Below are 20,175 nucleotides of genomic sequence, written 5' to 3'. Positions count from 1 at the left end.
TAGGATTGGTTAGCAGGAAGTTACATAATTGCCAATTACAGCTGTGGAAGTCTGGTCTGGCCTTGTCAACATTCTGTCTTCTGCCATGCTGACCAAAGAGGGAAGGGGCTATCATGCCAAATTATGTCTGTGTAGCTTCATTGCAGAGATCTCTAATACTCGAACACATGGAATTGGCTCTCTACAGAGTCAGAGCACTGGTCCATCTTGTTCTGTATTGTCTGCTCAGAGAAATGGTGAGTCTCAGGCACAGAAAGGTCTTTCCCAATGCCTGCTGCCTCATCTAATTTTAACAGGGACTGAACCTGGAATCTTCTGCATGCAAAGAAGGCACTCCATTCTTGAGCTAGAGGCTAGATTCAGGGGGGTAGTCGTATTGGACTGAAACAGCAGAACAAGGTTTGAGTCCAGTGGCACCTTTAAGACCAACAAAGTTTAATTCTGGGTATAAGCTTTTGTGTGCATGCACACTTCTTCAGATACACACAAGCACATAAAAGCTTATATCTAGAATAAAACTTTTTTGGTCTAAAAGCTGCCACTGGACTCCAACTTTGTTCTGAGCTTAATAGGCAATTAGTGACTATACAAACAATGTTTTGCATATACTCCCACTGCGCTTTTATTCCAGGTCAGGGAGTGAGTGAGTCTTCCCCAGTTATGTCTCCAGGGTAAGCCAGCAAAAGGGAGGCAGAAGCCAGGGCTGCTCTCCTGTCTTTAAACATAAGCTGGATTTTCCTGCCGCTTCCCTTGACAAAAAGCAGGTATGGAGGAAAGCTTGCTGCTCTCCTTTGATGCTGATTTAGTTAGAAAACGTATAACCTGCTTCTCCACAGACCTGCACATTGTTGCTCACAAAGTAAAAACAAAGCCAACAAAATCATAAAATAACCACCATTGTAAAATTATTTGGAATGACTGTCTATGATAGACCATACTTCATTTTGTGCCTAACAGGTCCCCATGCAACCAGAACAAAATAGGGGACCCCCCTTCCCAGTGACTGGCACCACAGAAGGAAAGTCAAAAGCACGTCTTACCCTTCACCTTCCAGTTCATCAGATGCAACAGGAAAAACCTAGTGGGGAGGGAAACACCTATTTTTGAGCAGTGTTCTGGAGCAAAGTAGCAAGTTGACCGGCAATATAACATCATAGTGTTCTGTTTGTATCAGGGCCAAACTACATGCAACACTGAAACTTCATAACCAGAATTTAAGATAACCTTAAACAAAAATGCCTGCATGAGGGAGGGAGAGTATTTGAGAGCTAACTCCAAGCACCATGGCCCCAGCTCCTCTCCCAAAAGATTTCTAGTCAGAAATGTCCCACCCCCACCCCCAGCAGCTCTAAGCCCTGGTTGGGGGGACAGAGATAGGTACAGTACAGGGGGTGGGGGGAGAATATACCTACCTGTAGTGAGCTCCATCTCCCAACCCCAACTGGAGCTTAGAAACAGCTCAAGCAGAGCACTTAAAATAGTAGAGGTTGTGGGAAGAAACTTAATCCTTCCTGCTCCAACAACACAGCCCTGACTGATATTCTGCTTACCACTCCCAGATGCTGCTTTTTAGAACCACTCCCAGATGCTGCTTTTTAGAACCACTCCCAGATGCTGCTTTTTAGAACCAAACACCACATCTGAGGTTTCAGTTACAGAACATCAACATCATTTGGCACTCGGTGAACCCAGATTCTGGTAGAAATTTATTTAAAGCTGATTCAGAACTGGAAATCATTCACTTGGTCGTTTCCTCTCAACTTCTCCTCAGTGGTTCTGTCATTCTGCCGCTTTGGGCTGAACATTCCAGTCCACCTTTACCTTCAAGTACCATGAAACCCGGTTCTAGCATCTGACATATAATATTTTTGCTTTCTCTCCTATAGCTGAAACTTTCCTCCCCACCACATCTTTGCCCTTCAACTCCAGTCTCCCCTTTCTACCCTTTACCTCAGGTTTATCGTTCTTACTTGGACAGTTGCCAACATGGGCCAGGACTGTTGTCACTTTTATGCTATTATTTATTTATTTATTGTTGTCACTTTTATGCTATTTATTATTTATTTATTTTATTTACTCAGGGAAGGGTATAAATCGATGTTCTCAGCACCACTCGGGGTATAAAATGTTCTCAGCACCACTCACAACCACTATTATTAGGGCCTTGAACACCACACTCTTCAAAGCCCTGACAACAGTTGTTCTGTGTGCTATTTTTGGAGCAAAAATAGACACACGTTCTGCACACACTAATCAGCAACTTGCGCAAATTAGCCATGAACTTGGATGTATTGTGGCCCACAACTGCATTTTATTAATTGATACCACCGTATTTCCTTTCATTACAGCCATTACCTATGGGGCCCCTGAAGGACAGTATGTTCACCTTGACAGACCTCAGTTGGGCTGCTCTACCTCTCCACAGGACTACATAAGTAGCTTTCCAAAGAGCATCCTTATAGTTTGCCAGCTGCTTGTCTCAATGGTGGTCTGGTGTGCCAGCCAGGGCCTTCTGGCAATAAATTAGATTCAGGCGGGTAGTCATGTCTACCTCTCCACAGGACTACATAAGTAGCATTCCAAAGAGCGTCCTTATAGCTGCTTGTCTCAATGGTGGTCTGGTGTGCCAGCCAGGGCCTTCTGGCAATAAATTAGATTGAAAATATGCAGGAAAGAGAGATGGCTGCTGTCCACGTTAGTGAACTCAACCCTTAACACCAGCCTCTTTAGGAAACTGCTCACCCACCCTGTCTACCACAAGTGGCCGAGCTACAGGTTACATTTTTCATGCATCCTCCCTGTGGACTTTCAGTCAGACAGCAACTGCAAGTTCCCTGCTAGGAACTCAGTTTCCAAACTTGCTGGGGCCAGATCTGAATCAGGACCACAGAGTTCAGGGAGAAGGGGCTTAAGCCTCCCTCCCGTGCCACTTCCTTAACCTGCACCAGCCCTGGGGACGGATGCTGTGATGGCGTACACTGATGGTGCTGGGAAAAGGAGACACAACAGCTATCTTAGTCTTCAGGAAAAACAGTCTTCTGAAATCCAACCGGCACCAGAACAACTGCACACTTACACACCTGCCTAGCAAGCGCTGTATTAAATTGAGCTCAGATACTCTGGGCTAAGGAGAAGGAATTTCTCCCGTTTCCCTCCCCCAAACATAAGAAAGTATCGTACATGAGCTCCGCGTTGCAGATTGGAATAGTGAACATCAGGTATGAAAAGAACTGGCTGGGTTTCAAGATCCATAAACGACTTGAAGACAGTGATGTCTGTTCGCTTGTGAGAGGGAAGCATGGGTACTTTGACATCGGAAACTGGCAAACAGAACAGAAAAAAGGTGGCTGTAAGCAAAGGAAAGCTGACACATACACACACCATTTTCCTTAACACCAGCAATCTGAAGTGCAACCTATTTTAAAGGCACTGTTCACTGACTGCATCCACATACCGTTAGATATTGCAGTCTCCCTACATTACAGTGATAATTCACAACTGGATGCCCCTGCATGGATGAGAGAGTCCCGGAAGTGGATGACCACCATAGCGGGCAGTACCCAGCAATGCATGGGCACAGCCTAGGTTGTCAAAGCTCGTACAGAAATTCTGGCACTCATTTGAACCACTTCATCAGTGTTCATTCTATCAGGACTTCAAATGATAGCAGCCCATGTACTTGGTCTCAGGGGCTCCCCCTTCCATCTGCACAGCCTTGCACAGAGCTCCACTGAAATATTTTGCATATGGGATTTTATTCTGAAAGCTTCCCTGAGGGTCATAGTAAGTATGATGTAAATGTAATATTGTAATGCCCCCCGGGAACATTCAAGAGTTACACCAACTCTCATCATTCCCAGAAATAAACTGAAACACTGCTAACTCAAAAGCCATCACCACCTTAGGAGAAAGAGTCATTTGATGGCAGGTGGCGTTTGCTTTCTTTGATGCCATTAGATGACAGTGTTCCCCCTATTCCCCCAAGCGGAATACCTTCACCTTAGCACAGGGCTAAATAAAGGCATGGTTTTACATAGGAGCCCCTTTGGAATTATACGAACAGTGTTACAGGTATTCAAGCCCCTTTTGAAAGAAAGGTGGGTTTATGTCACCAATTGCACTTCAAAAGTAAGATCTAGTGGCAACTGTCCTCTAAATTAGACGGTCCTTAATATTTTCTACTTACAGGCATTCAGCTGAGAGCTGGGGTCAGTGCACTTGCCTTTTCTTTTGCTTTGTTTTCGTTCTTCATCCCTGATCTTCCTCTCTGCCCCCTGTCAAAATAGGTAGGGAGAAAAGAGCGTTGTTTTTTTTTTCCTATCCTGCTTACTGAGGTTAGTAACCCGGGTCCCTGCCAAGTCCATCAAAGCGGCCACCTATTCTGCCAAGGCAGCCAGAACTTTTTGCACTGGAAACGAGGCCAACTTGTTGTGCGAGTCAACTCAGACAGAGAGATAGGACCATTGCCAAGCACCATGGCCTACAATTGAAGAAACATGCTTTATCATTTCCCAGTCAACAAAATGTGCATCTCTATGTTTTCCTTTGATGACCAATAACAAGCTTCCAGTGACAAAGCAAGGGTTATAGGACTTTGGACACTGGGTATATATGCCACAGAGAGTACAAAGCCACAATGAAGGGATCTAAAAAAGAAGTTATTGCCTTTCTTACCTCTACTAAGGTGGAAAGGATCAAAATCATCAGATGGGACTACATATATATGAACACACACACATACATCAGATGGGACTACGTACACATGCACATGCACATACACATATACACACACACGAATAGTGCATCTGGAAAGTACATGGGAGGAGAAAGCGTTCTCTCTTATTCTTCAGGGATAAAGTTGGCCGGCATGCACACAGCCCATGTAATTTTTTTTTTTACATGTCCTTCTAAATTCTTGGCTACTGTGGGACATGAAGTCAACAAGCATGTATAGCTTTCAGTTCAATTGCTTGGCTATATTACTTGAACGCATACCACATGAGCACGTGAAGCTGCCTTATACTGAATCAGACCCTTGGTCCATCAACGGCAGTACTGCCTTCTCAGGCTGGCAGCAGTTCGCTGGACTCCCAGACAGAGGTCTTTCACGTCACCTATCGCTTGATCCTTTTAACTGGAGATGCCTGGGATTGAACCTGATACCTTCTGCATACCAAGCAGATGCTCTACCACTGAGCCACAGGCCCTCCCCCACATAAATAAATATTTAGATATTTATCCTCTGCTTTTCTCCCTAATGGGGACCCAAAGAGGCTTGTGACATCTTTATCCCTCGCCCATTTTATCCTCCTAACAACGAACCAAGCTATGAGGCAGTTTAGGCTGAAGAAGAGTGACTGGCCCATGGAAAGGTGGAGATTTCACCTTGGGTCTCCCAGATCCTAGAGTGACACTTTAACCATAGCATCACGCTGTCCACAAAGGAAGATAGCAACATGTTGGCGACAGAAACCCCAAATGGAAGAGACGGAAACGTGCATCTTCCAAGCAGATCTAGAGATCTGGTTCATACTATGTTTGAAACAGAATTCAGTTGCCCTGGACTGGCTCTCTCAAAAGCAAGCAGCCTTGGTCAACAAAACTGAGTTAACTCAGATGTGTGTTCTCTAATGTTTTACTAATTGCATTTAGCACGAAGAGTTTTTGTTGTTGTTGTTACTGTTTTTGCTGCTGTTGATGGGGGCAGAAACAGTGAGGCAGGATGACCATTCCAAGCAGATGGTTGGAAGGTCTGAGAATCACGAGGAAGAAAATCAGGCAGACCAGAAGGCTGGTGAAACAGATGCACTCTCTTATCTTCTTGAGAACTAAAACACCATCACTATTTAGGCTCTCTCACTCAAGAATTATTGAGATTCTATTCACAGCAGTGAGAACTCATTTCCCCAGGTTATTGATAATCCAGCCAGTCGAAACCAATGTACAAGCAGAACAAGGTGCGTATTCACTCAGTCCATGTGTATGCCACATAAATGATACTACCACGGAGCCTTTTTGCACAGCATCTTTTCGCAAGTGCTCCGTTTCCTCAACAGGTCTAGAAATATTGCTGCATCTAAATGAATCTGAAAAATCCAAATGGGGCAAGTTGTTCATCACTGACTGGGCTAAACTAATTAACTGAGGGAACTCAAAAGACCTGGGAAAGGAGAGTCTTCCCAAAGATGCAGTTTCCAGAGTTACGCAACCTTACCTTGTCACAAAAGACTTTGATCTGGCAGTAAGCTCTGTGGACAGGTTTGTTGCTCCTGTTGTTGTAGCTGTAGGTGTCAATTTGAAGATTCAGGGGAAGCCCCTTGACACCCTTCTGAGAAGAGAAATCTGTACTGAGGCAGTTCACAGCAATGAAGACCTGAAAACAAAGCAAAGTCCCCATCAGAAGCAGAACTGAAGAATGTATATTTTTTATTGTCCTGTTAAGGGAGAAAATTTATTAATACTGTATTCGTTCACAAACCTAATGGGATATCTTACAGTTGGCTCAGTTCCATCAGACAGAGACATCTTTGGGCCTGTTATTTTTACACTGCAGACCAAGGGTCTGTCCTCAGGACCCTTTCATTGTCTGAACGAATTCATAAAGTAGGACATATGGGCTCTTGCCCCAGTACTGGAAATGAATGCCCTATGTAAGTGTGGATCTCAACACATATAACTAAATTCACCTTCACCTTTTACAGTGTTCATGTGAAACTCCTTAAACTGAATGGACTACTTTCGGCATAGAAGTGTACCCTCTTTCTGGGTTCTCTGGCTGTTGCATGTAACTAGGGGTGTTATCACCCCGAGCTGACAATATACCTTAATATACCCTATCTGTATTTTTCAGGTATATTTCAGAATCCCAAAGGCATCCGGGTTTTTCAAAAAACCGACAAAAAAATCCCCGGGAATTACTGGGGATATCCAAAAAACAACAACAGAGAGGCGGGAAGCAGATTGCTCCCGCCTCTCAGCTGTTTGTCAGGTTTCTACTGCAGTCCCTTTAAAGGTTAAAGGGACTGCAGAAGACAGCTAAGGATCAGCTTAGCTGCTGAGAAGCCACCCCCAGAATCAGCTGTGCCAACAAGGAGCAGACTGTACCCTGCCAGCTCAGCTTTGGGATGGCTCCCCCCCCCGTTCTCCCCCCTTGGGTCTATTGGACCCGGGGAAAATTGGGATTTCTGAAAAATCCTCAATCTGAATACTGTACCAGTATTGGGATCAGTGTTCCCTCTAAGCTGAGTTAGTGTGAGCTAGCTCACACTAACTCAGCTTAGAGGGAACATTGATTGGGATCCGGGATTTTTCAGGAATCTCAAAATTTTGGGAGGTCCAATAGACCCGAACCGAAAAATGCCACGGAAAAAATGTCACACCCCTACACATAACTACATCTGGATCATAGCCTATTTGTAAGGAACATTCAAATATTGGGCTCAGAATAAATTTATGCAGGTTTCCCATGCTATTTACCTTTTCAAAAATACATTTTTTAAAGAAAGTTTGTTGAGATATAATAGGGACGGGAAAAGAAAGCTCATATGAGCTATCAGTACAAGTGCTTCAAACATTCACCTAAAACAGCATCCTCTTAACCTCACCAGTACCAGAACCATCACTTGGAAGCCACTGTTTTCACTCTCTATACATAAAGACAGAAAGGCACACATCTAAGGTTGGCCTGGAGAAAAATGTCCTGTCCCTTTAACAGAGGCTTAATGGGATATTATTTACCATGTGATGTTTACCTCCATGCCAGGAAAAGCTTCAGCTGACCACTTCCACATATTAAGCCTCTATTAAAGAGATATGACTTTTTTCTCTCTAGGCCGACTAGCAACCTGACACACCACTGTTACTACGCTTGCTAGGTCAAGGTATTTATCCAAAGATGATAAAATAGTGATATTAATATTCCAGATAGAACATAACATTTAATATACTTTGCATCTCACCTAAATGAAATGCTGATTTTCTTCAAAGCTGTGTTAGAGCTTCAAGATTATCAGCAGTGGATGAGAGACCCCTAGTGGAACACAGCAGCTATTACACTTCTAAACATTACCCCCTTCCCAGGTCACTAACAAGGCCTTTTTGAAACATAAAACAGGAAGGAAATGGGGGAATTTTGAGAAGAAACAAACAGCTCTAGAGGTAAAGAAAGCAGTTCTCTTTACAAAGGGAAGAGCTGCAAAAAATGAAAGGCGAGGCTTTAACATATACATCATGACATACTACCATTTAAGAATCACTATAATCCCTAACCCAAAATGCTTTAATTGGCGATGCCTGGGACTAAACCCGGGGCCTTCTTGCCCGTAAATCATGTGCTCTACCAGTGAGTGACAATCCCTTAAGTACCTCCGTGCAGCTTCCCACCATCTACTAATGAATAGTGAAGTGATATTTACCTCAGCAATGGCTAAGGAAGCCTTGTAGCCAGCACTTAAGATGCCCTGATGGTGTTATTGTTTGTTGTTTTTTAAATTAAGAAGATGGCAATAAAATTACTGACAGTGCCGTCCTCAGCAGAATCACACCTTTGACTCCCATGCACTTAAAAGGGCGTAACCTTGCTTCAGAAGGCACTAGTAAGTCACCCAGTGACATAGACTGACAGTCAGTTCAGGACGGGGGAGTTCTTCATGCAACACAAAATAAGTTACAGAATTTGTAGCCACAAGAGCAAAAAAGGGTCGACACGTGCTTTTATGCCCCATTTAAGGATATCACAGAAATACCTGCCTATTCCTTTTTGGAGATTGGGTCCTGAACTATTATTCAGAACGTTTACATGCCACCTCTCCAGAAAACTGCTCAAGGGTGCTCACAAAGGAAAAACAACACAATACATCACTAAAACAACAGTATAAAGGAAAAGGTTTCCCTTGCTCGAAAGCCAGTCGAATCTGACTCTAGGGTGCGGTGCTCATCTCAATTTCCAAGCCAAAGAGCCAGTGCTGTCCGAAGACGTTTCCGTGGTCATGTGGCCGGCATGACTAGACGTCGAGGTGCACGGGACACTGTTACCTTCCCACCGAAGTGTTACCTATTTATCTACTTGCAGTTTCTTGCTTTCGAACTGCTAGGCTGGCAGGAGCTGGGACAAGAGACAGGAGCTCACGCCGTCATGCGGCAACTCGGGTCTCGAACTACTGAACTACCAACCTTCTAGTCTGCACTTCAGTGTCTTAACCACTGAGCCACCGCAGCCCCCCCCAAAAAAATCAGTATAGGAATTGTTATTACTGATATTAGCATTACCAAAACTACCCATAAACATAAACCACGGCAAAACAGCATAAAACAACATTTAGCAGCCTAAAATACAATATCCATAAATTAGTTCAGACTAGAAGCCAACCCTAAAAACAAAAGGCAGGATTCTTACGCAAGGTTTTATTCTACTGACCTACAGCCCAGACTCTACTTTTTTCTCCATGTTCTGTTTTCCTCCTGCGGTTTTGCCCTCAGGCTAGCTAAGCTAGACATTACTGTGGCCATGGGTTTGCCCCCAAACCCCCCCCCCCCGTTGTCATTTTAGAGAAGAATGTAACCATTTTAAAAATGCTGTGAGGGCTTGATTGGGGGAGGGACTCGGCAATCTTTTCAAGTACCAAAACAGTACTAAGGGGGTCTAGTGTGCTCAGCAATAGACTACAGTCTTCTTAATGGGAAAAACCTCTGAACATCAACAATGAAACAACCTACAGCTATTATACACAGCAAGGAGTTAGACAGACCCCTGGACTTCTATACATAATAGCAGACCAATTGATACCAAGGCCATAGTTGCATTTAACAAAAGCTCAAAGGGGCATTAAAAAGGTCTTTGAATCAGGCTATGCTGATTACACGTACAAAATTTATTCAGGTGTACACATTTTTAAAAAACTTAGACTCATTAAAAATATTCACATTCAGACATAAAAAATTTCTCAACATTCATACATAGATGGGTTAGTGCTGTGCAACTGAACCAAACGCGTTTCGGCCCCAAAGGGCCTTCCTCAGTGGTCACAATCCAAAATACAAACTTGACATACATTCAAAAAAAGTTTTTTTTTTAACATCAGATGTTAAGTACATATGCAATATAAGGCCAGATGTTGTATCCTTATATATTAATTTGTATATTATTGTTGTATATGATAGGCCTCAGGTATAGCCAATTAAAGTCCACCAATACTTCTGGTAGCATAGAATTTCGAGAGTTGAATGTATGTCACTCCATCCTGTACTAATAATATATAAGGATACAACATCTGGCCTTATATTGCATATGTACTTAACATCTGATGTTAAAAAAACCTTTTTTTGAATGTATGTCAAGTTTGTATTTTGGATTGTGACCACTGAGGAAGGCCCTTTGGGGCCGAAACGCGTTTGGTTCAGTTGCACAGCACTAACCCATCTATGTATGAACGTTGAGAAATTTTTTGTGTCTGAATGTGAATATTTTTAATGAGTCAAAAAATTTTTTAAATGTGTACACCTGAATAAATTTTGTGTTTATAATATTGAGTGTCAGCTTAACCCTTGTGGATTCATAGCAGCTTTTTGGGTTGAGTTTTCTTTCTCTCCCCCCCTTTTTTCCCTTCCCCCCCTTTTTTGTTCGTGTTATGCTGATTACACACCTACTTATACATCTTCCTATGCCAAACGTTTACAGCAGCTTAGACTGATATCAACCTAGGTGTACTGGAAACTGCTTGACACTATATTAAGTTAGTGTTCTGTATGCTACCAAAAAGATAATGCACAGCAGCTAAACTGAGACATATTTTTCTACTTCAATGTTTTGAATCCTTTTCCAAAGAGACTTTCAAAGCCCATTTGGCTTCAATCATCCCTACCAAAATGAAGTTCTGATTTTCAGGACAGAAGTCTTCATTCCATATCTCAAAAGAACAACAAGGATGAATGACAGAATCTGCTTACATCCCCACCCAAAAATTGTCAGAAGAGAGAAAAAGGTAACCACAAAAGTTGCCGATCATCTTTGGCCTGTATAGCAAGATTCCTCTTCTGAAGCCCATTCTGCTTTTAGAAGGCACTTCCGCATTCTTACAATCTTTGTTTGTTTTTGAGAAGTATTGTCTGCTTAGCGTTTAAAATGCAAATTTCAAAAGGTGGTGACTGCTTACACATACTCTCTAATGCCAGAATATCTGCACACATTGTAATTTTTACTAAAACCACACACAGTCCTTTCAAGAGTCCTGTCCCTCCGGAAAATTCTTTCACAGTTGCGCAGACATGCTGAAAGCAGCTTTCTTTTTTGACTGCATGAGCAAAGACTACATGCCCATGTTTTGGTGTATGCTCGTAAGAATGATGTGCCTAGGATGTAGTCCAAAGCCCTGCAGGTTAAGAGCCTTTGAGTTTAACCTGCAGGGCTTTGGACTACATCCTAGGCACATCATTCTTACGAGCATACACCAAAACATGGGCATGTAGTCTTGACTTTAAGCACCACATCTCATATTGCTTTTGCGATGCCATGAACAGCTTCTTCTAAGCAATCACTGCATAGTACAAATAACTATCTTGAAAGCGAGCCTGCCTGACAGAATTACTGGAGTAAGGTTTTCAAGAATGAACAGTCACAGCCTCATTACTCTGATGGAAATAAAAATCCCCTTATAAGACCTTGCATATATATTTTTTGCCATCACGTTGCAATTGACTTATGGTGATGCCCATAGGGTTTTCAAGGCAAGAGACATTCAGAGGTTATTTGCCATTGCCTGCCTCTGCATAGCAACCCTGGGCTTCCTTGGTGGTCTCCCATCCAAATAGCGACCAGGGCCGACTCTGCTTAGCTTCCAACGTTTGGTAAGACCAGGCTACCCTGGTCAGAGAAACCTTGCATTAGCCTCCAAATATTTAGATTTTGCTACTGAACTTTTAAACTCCATAGCAGAAAGATAGCGCAAATTTCAGTATGTTATCTAGATACAATGGCTAAAATCATTAGAAAAATTTAAAGCTTTAACATGAAAATCATTTTCAAATGTTTCAGCTTTAGGGTTGTTCAACAGCACTAAATGACTTGGGAGGGCGGGGTACACCAGTGAAGGATTGTTCTTCCTTAATCAGCCTGATGCTGAATTATAGCAATAGCAATAGGTCCACAATGAAGAAGAAGAAGAGATTGGATTTATACCCCACCCTTCACTAACCAAAGGAGTCTCAGAGCGGCTTACAAACTCCTTTCCTTTCCCCTCCCCACAACAGAGACCCTGTGAGGTAGGTGGGGCTGAGAGAGCTCTTGACAGAAACTGCTCTTTTTCAAGGACAGCTCTTATCAGGACTACGGCTTGCCCAAGGTCATCCAGAAAGGTACAAGTGGAGGAGTAGGGAATCAAACCCGGTTCTCCCAGAGTAGAGTCCGCACACTTAACCACTGTACCAAACTGGCTCTCTTAATATAGTACTATCCCTATGGAAGTCCCACAGTGCTTCATCCAAACAAACATGCCCAAATCTTTGCAAAGAAAACACAACACAGCAAAAGTCCTGCTGCACAAGAGTGAGGTGGAAGCGATTTCCCCCTTCTTACCACATCAACTCTCCATATCTGATAGGTTTTTTTGTCCACAAGGTTCCTGTTAATGCCCCCCCCCCAACAGAGGGGACACAAATCTCTGTAGTAAGAAACTTCCAGGGTGGTGGTGGGGAGAGAACTACCAAACCAACCCCTGGTGGTGCCTGTTTTCACTTTTAAGAGTGTTCTCCAGTGATTCTGAATGAAGCTGAGAGGAGTTTGCTCACCATGAGGTGGAATTGGCCTAGTTCAAGACCAGAAAGGATAGGAAAAAGAGAGCAAACTAGTTGCATGACTTTTCTTCCTACAGCATGCCAATTCTCTCTTGCAAGCATATCATTATACCTACTGAAAGGCTAATAGGAAAAAAAGTTTTCTCTTCATAACATTTGGATAATGCAAAGGAATTAATGTAGAAAGGATCACTTTATGCCCTCAAGGAATGTCAGAAGGAGACAGATAGACTAGTGATTTTCACACAGCAGTTTTCCTCTTCTCACATGAGGAAGCAAATTCAATTTAATTAAAAACCCAAGCTAGATAAAGCTTTTTAAGGTTCATAGGTTTACTATTATGACACCTCCAAGGTACCCTCATGATTTAAAATGGGTTAAGAGCTCTTTTATGAAGCAAAAATAACTGCATGTGATCAAATGTAGAAAAATCATATCCATTTACACAAGTCAGGAAATCCTGACTGGGCCAAGCTTCCCACATATATGCTCAGAAAAGTATGATGCCCATATTTGATGTGGAGACACAGATGTACACACAACATTTATGCCTGTTTCTAGAGTAAAACGGGTGTTACCCCAAATTTGAATGTACTGGATATTCTTAATCAATGTTGTTGTTTACCATTTGCACTTTTAAAATCTACTGGTTAACTTATGTTAAAAATAATACAACATAAACTTTCAGGTCTTTAAAATAAGACTAGATTAATCTCCTGCCTAAATATAATTTATCCCCTGACAAATAAAGCTGCTGGCTGGATTGAGACATCATTATAAAACACACTAATCCTCTGAATCCCAGTGCCAGGAGGCAACATCAGGGGAAGGTCTCAGCCTCCATGCCCTGTTGCAGTAGAAAAGAGTAAGGCTGAATCTGCATCTTCATATTTAAATCAGTGTGACGACTTTACTTAGAGGTGGTGTCATGGTGTTTTGGCAACGATTCGACAGTGGCAATAAGGCGGCTGTCCACTTATCAATTGTCTTTTCCTATGTTGTCGATTCTAGTATTCATCATTAGATGGCACTTTTGGGTGCCTTTACTATGCGTGAAATTTCACACTTGTCTGTTCTTAATAGGACCACTAGGACTTTTCTTCAGCTAAGAGTCCAGTAGCACCTTAAAGACTAACAAAATTTGTGGTAGTGAATGAGCTTTCGTGAGTCACTGCTCACTTCTTCAGATACCCATCTTGATCTATGCCCTGTTGTTGGCTGTCCAGAGGAACTGTTTGGCCACTGTGTGAGATAGGATGCAAGACCAGATGGACGGTTGGTCTGATCCAGCAGGGCTCTTCTTATGTTCTTGTTGCTGTTGTTGTTCAGTCACACAGTCGAGTCCGACAATTCGTGACCCCATGGACCACATCACACCAGGCCCTCCTGTCTTCCATCGTACTCCAGAGTTTGCTTAATTTCATGTTCGTTGCCTTATGTTTTTAATGCAGTTTAAAAATCATAGTTAAATCCAGTTTAGTGTGATATCTGAATTCAGACTGCCCAACAAACAGGTGTGTTGGTGGATGCTGAACTGGGATTCTAAACCACAGTTTGCACTTTGCTTGATAACTTGTGGTTTGCAGTAACGCCTAAAAGCAGAAATCCCAGTTTGTTGGGCAGCACCACTCCTCTCAGCTTTCTGCATAAAGAGACACAAATCTAGAACAGAAGATCTTGCCAGCCCAGATGCATTAAGCTACAACGCTTTCTCAGCAGAGTCCTTCCTTTCCTCTGCCTTCTTTCCATGCCTCTCCACCCCTTTTCCCTGCTAGTGGTGACTCAGCATGCTGGGAAAATTTTAAAGGTAGAGGGACAAAAGGTTTTCCTTAACCACTAACCTTTATTCATCTTCCCAACATAAACAACAGAAATTGTTCCAGCTCTACACAAATTAACCAACTCACAGTCAGGCCAGCTCCTGGTTGGGAAACACTTGGAGGCTTGGAGGGTGACGCCTGGGGGCAGCGGAGTTTGGTGAGGGCAGGGACTTCAGTGGATGTAATGCCAGAGTCCCCCCTTCCAAAGCAGCCATTTCCCCCAGGTGAACTGATTTCTGTCGCCTGGAGATCAGTTGTAATCCCAGGAGATCTCCAGCCACCACCTGGAGGATGGCAACACTGTTCACAACGCGTGTATTAATATATATCTTCATCCCATAAAGAGAGCTCCTGTTTCCACACCTTCGCAGTCTCCCTGTGAACAAATGATACCTATATTCCTTCCCAAGTTTTTATTTTATTTCCAGGCTAAGAAATGCGGTGAAATTGCAAGAGAAATGGGGGAGAAAGAAAGGGCTGTAAAGATCTACTTTGCTTGAAGAAAAATGCCTGGACAGAAAGGGGGGGGGGGGGGGAGATCAAAGATCCTTAGTTAAGAGAAAGGATTAAAGGGCTTGGCGTGCCCTAGGCTCCCCTCCCTAATTCTCCACCCATTTATTGCAGCTCACCAATAGCAACCAGACTGCATACATCTTGAGCCTCTGGCCAGAAGCCTGGGACAGCAGCAGAGATTCTGCTTGGAGATGGGAAAAAGAGGCAAACAGCAAAACAACTGGGACCTACAAGCAAACTGGGTTTTGTTCTGTATGTCTGGAAGACTAAACAGGGCATGTGCAACATACCTCAGTCTTATTGTAACATCTGAATACAGCTGTTAGGAACATTCTAACTGGGATATAGCAACTTTGGAATATCTCAAAAGCCTTCCAGTTTTAAATCTCTGAATTTAAAATCTAGACAGACATTAGAATGATCAAAATGTTTGCATAAAAACTTGTATGTTAAGGCGTGAGGCAAATCACCCTAATCTCCCTCAAGGGTTAATATGATGATTAGCAGTCCTGCTCCGGCTTGCAGGTGTCCATGATTCGGGCCTTCCTGTAGATACCATCCTTATCTCTTTCAAGACCAGATTCAAGAATGTGGTAATCAGCTAATCGTGAGAACAGTTGTGTAACCAGATGGGAAGAGGAATTGGGAGTGGACATTAACATCTTCTGGAGAGTGTCATCAAAGGCTATTCTTGGTTGGGTCTGAGACACCACCTGGTTCCAGCGGGCAAAAGACCATAATAAGCCCAGAGGGAAGCCGTGTTAACTTTATGCTCATGCCATGCTACTATGTTTTCATATGCTATGCCACATCATGATGGACTGCAATGTATAGAGCCACTTTAGGCTACAGCCTGGATTCCTATGCTGCAAGAAAGTGTGCCATCTAATGCCAGGTATAAGTGTATTAGATGGAAAAAATTAGCTTTTTATTTCTCTGTTGCTAAGCTACAGAGACTGTGCTGCATAGTGATAGCCTTCTTAAAACTTTTGAATAAACCTTCATATGTTTTTACCAAGGTTTGCTTTATTTGTGTGCATTTAACCTCGAGGACCCACAGGGCTGGGTGCTGCTCAGGCAAGAAGGAGTGGTGTCCCAGGGGTACCCAGGCTTGGGTCTCTGACATAAGTTATCTACACCAGTCTAACAGTTAGTTAGCTTCATCTCTGGTCTAAAAGATGTAATATGTGATTGCCATGATTCAGTTTAAGCTCCAGGAGAATAATACAAATATACACAATGCATGAACATTTCTGAAGAAACAGATTTCATGACAGAATGAGCTGGTAAAATAGATGGTCCTACTTCAGGTTGAAAATGAGGATACCATTGCAAAGCTTCCCTGCAGTGTAAGAATACCATGCATATGGAAATCTAGCTCACCATGGAAAAATCCTAGCCAACCCTTTTATCAACTACATTAGTGTTATTGGTACATAGAGTTTTAATGTTGTAGAGCAGCCACATGCACAAAAAGCTATTGTCTACCTATAGTCCCAGGGTATGGTTAGAACAGAGCGACCTTACTGAAGGTCATCTAGTCACTGCTTGACTAGGTGACACTTACTCTGTACGTTGGTCTCAAGACCGCAATAATAAACTAAACTAAACTAGGTGACTTCCTGAGAACTCTATTTATTCACGGCCTTAAGTTTATGAAGAAGAAAGGGTGGGATATAAACGTGAATAAATTTGGGCTGAAGTGCTGCAGTCCATTCTATCACTCAATAGTGCTGCTTGTGAAGATTGTTGATTAATTATGACCAAAGGAAATGGGATATAGCCAATTGTGACTGGCCAATCTCAGCAGACTCTTTGTTTTAATTTATTTAGAAAATGCATACTACCACTTCAGAAACCTGCTTAAGGCGGCTCAAAAGTAAGAACAGACATAAAACGTGATCAGTATATACCAACAAACCATAAAGTCAGAAGCTAGAAGATGGCTCTTAGGCTAGAAGCAAATAATTAAAAATAGCTTAGAAAAAAGGAACCCTTCATTTTAAACCCTAGCTCTTCTATCTTTCTTGGAGTCCTATCACATAAAGCTCTGTAATAGCCAGCTAACAAAGGTTAGTCAAGTAAAATGTGGTTTTAATTTGAATTGACATAGTTGCTGAACATAAGAACATTGCACTGAGCACATAACCAAGTAATTAAATTGGCCATATTAGTAATCATAAACTGGACTATATGTAAATGGGTGTGGTCACTTCATAATGTTTCCCCACACATGACATGGAGTGGGGAGTTTTAGCAAATTGGGGGGAAGTTGCCTGAACACCAATCCAGTTGAAGAGAATTCTGTGTTATCATATAAGATTTAGAAATGCTGTATTTGTGGAATCCGTGCTATGTAATACTGTGCATGTCTGCCAAATTATGAAAGATGCAGGATCAGGTGACAATCACTGGGGTGATGCAATCCAGGTTACTGGAATATCTAGAAGCAACAACAAAGATGGCGGACCAAATTTCCAGTAAAGAATACGAAGGATCACTGAAGAGGCCTTCTTAAGTAGACACAATGGCTCAGAATACATCAGTCTTTATGGCAAGTGAAAACTCTTACAGATTACACATATATTTTAATATATTAAAAATCCTTTTATGCAGCTCAGAGTCAGAGTAAATAATCTATGTGGTTTATCTAAATTGGATGACAGGTTTAATATTCTGGTTTCTGTTAGAGCTGCAAACTATCCCACAGACTGCTCATTTAAGTTTTTAGTTAACTGGCGACAACAAGTTTTAATTAGTGTTACTGAAAGTTAATCAAATACTTGATCATTTTTAAGGCTACTTTGCTTTTAGCAAAGAACTGAAGGGGGAACCATTAAAATGGCCTTTTCTATTCACATCAACTAGTATTTTGGCTGTTAAAAATGTCACATTTCACATCTCCTATACTGAGGCTCTTAGAATATTCGTATAATTAAGGATTTTGCTTGTTTTGCCTTATATCAGTTAACAGCTGCAGCATATACAGTGCTCCTTCCTCTCTTCAGCAACTGGCACTCATAAATATAGCTATGTTTAAAAAAAAAATTAAAGGGACATTTTTAAGTGGAAGCTGGGAAATAAAGCATTGTAGGACTAGAAGAGCCGCCAGGAATTCTAGTAAAAATAACAAGGGATTCAAGCTGTTTTTCTACACAGAGAGAGAGACAACAATATATCCAAATATAATCTTGGTTTTTGGTAAGACAGCATGCATGACCCACACAGTGAAATACACTCAGACCACTTACTACTCTAAGAGCTGCCTCCACACATAACTGGATATTACGCTATAGCAGTCCTTCCCAACTAGGTGTGAATGACCACTACTGAGCAATGAACAGCTATACCCTACCCTACGACGACGGAGATGCAGCCTACCTTCTTCTAACACAAGGCACAAAGTCATATGTGTCTCAGAAGCTGTACATTTTCAGACAGACTTAAATTATTTCTGCTCCTTAAGAGAAAGTTGACTGCATGTTATCTTTCCAGAGAGTTCTTCTGCAGTGCTTTCTATAGGTGTCTTTCTCGCTGCACTCATTTCCATCTGCAGATACTTGCCATTCAAACTGCCTAAGTGTCAGTGCGACACTCCCTGTTATTGCACACGTACATAAACCTTCTCTGACTCATCTGTGTGCTTCTCTCTGCCATCTCATTCTAGCCAAACAGGAATCTCAACACAGCCAAAGGGTGGCAGTGCCATATTTTAATAACCTTCATGACTGATGCTTCATTAGGATAACATCGTTGGTGATAAAGGTGTTACCACTGTTAAGACAAAACTCTCATGGTCAAGGGCAAAAGGGAAGACCAACCTAGCACTCTCTGATTCACCTGCTACAATTAATGTCATGGAGTGGGGGAGGCCTTGAGGTTACAGTACAAACAGTAGAGCATTTTCTTCAGAGAACACGTTTATCCAAGCCAGGAACGACCAAACGAAGAAAATCTGTTTTCACTGAGGGGAAGGGTTATATTCCTAATCCTTTCAAATTAAGTTGAGCTTTACTTTGAGAATAGGCCTACACTTATTCACTGAGCTAAAGCTATGCATATGAACCTGCCCAATACGAAGTCAGACCAACATCCAGGTGGGGCTTAGAGCTCTCTCAGAATTACCACAGATCTCCCGTCCACACACCGTTCAGTTTCCCTGGAGGAAATGACAGCTTTGGAGGGCTGACTCCAAGCAAAACTAGACATTCAGGTTTTTTAAAGAATTGGGTTTGGGTTCCCCAGATCCAATTTGGGTTCCCCTACGTTCATCTAGCCAGGGGTCGTTTCGTAGAAAAAGAGCTAGGGGAACTCATTAGCATAACTCTTTAGCATATGCCACACCCCCTGACATCACCGGAAGTGTGTCATAAGGCCACACACCCTGACATCACCGGAAGTGTGTCATAAGGCCACACCCCCCGCCCCCAACGGTCCCGGCCGCCACCGCCGGCCTTGCAGCTCCACTGCCGAGCCCCGTGAGGGGCTCGGCGGTGGACCTGCAAGGCCGGCAGGAGTGCAAGGAAGCCCCGCGAGAGCATGATAGTTGAGAATTCTAGCTCAAATCATGCTAGGTGAACAGAGAACGGGGGAACAGCACTTACCACTACAGCTGGCTATTTCTGTAGGCATGTAGACAGTGCAGAGTGACCTTTCCAGTCTAGCCCTTTCCTGTGTCTTTTAATGCACTGCTTGATTAAAAATATCATTCAATTAAAATATATTTTTATTTATCTTACATTTTTTTCCTATGGGCAGAGCAGCACATTGGTCGCGGTATCACACAGGGAATGAACAATGTAACTGCAGAAACAGGAAAGGTATTACATGAAAATAAGATCCTTATCAAATGGGTGGTAATAGAAATTTGGCTGTTTCCTAACCTGAGCCCTGACTGCTCTTATGAGGCCATGAGAACAGGACACCAAGGGCTCACCTTAAGCGAAGACAGCTTGTCATTCCAGTGGCATTTGTCAAACCCTTTCTATACTCTCACAGCAGATTCCTTTGGTGCCTTCTCCTTATATTACTCAACTGCATCTTCCCTGGCATTCCT

At 42.6% G+C, this 20,175-nt stretch overlaps 1 protein-coding gene across 1 annotated transcript in view; it reads right to left on the bottom strand.

Annotated features, from left to right (window-relative positions):
- Positions 1-20,175, bottom strand: part of GRHL1 (grainyhead like transcription factor 1) — a 71,274-nt gene that overhangs the window by 10,519 nt on the left and 40,580 nt on the right. The window contains exons 9-12 of the mRNA XM_015410304.1: positions 6,215-6,373; positions 4,223-4,274; positions 3,181-3,320; positions 1,041-1,078 (exon numbers count right to left, since the gene is read on the bottom strand). Coding sequence (XP_015265790.1) covers positions 1,041-1,078; positions 3,181-3,320; positions 4,223-4,274; positions 6,215-6,373 — 389 coding nt within the window. The remainder of the gene's footprint in view (positions 1-1,040; positions 1,079-3,180; positions 3,321-4,222; positions 4,275-6,214; positions 6,374-20,175) is intronic.

Source organism: Gekko japonicus, unplaced genomic scaffold, assembly GCF_001447785.1.
Source record: "Gekko japonicus isolate JY-2015 unplaced genomic scaffold, Gekko_japonicus_V1.1 scaffold1325, whole genome shotgun sequence".
Lineage (NCBI taxonomy): Eukaryota > Metazoa > Chordata > Lepidosauria > Squamata > Gekkonidae > Gekko > Gekko japonicus.
The sequence above is the reverse complement of the archived record's forward strand: the minus strand, read 5'-3'. Positions and strand labels throughout refer to the sequence as shown.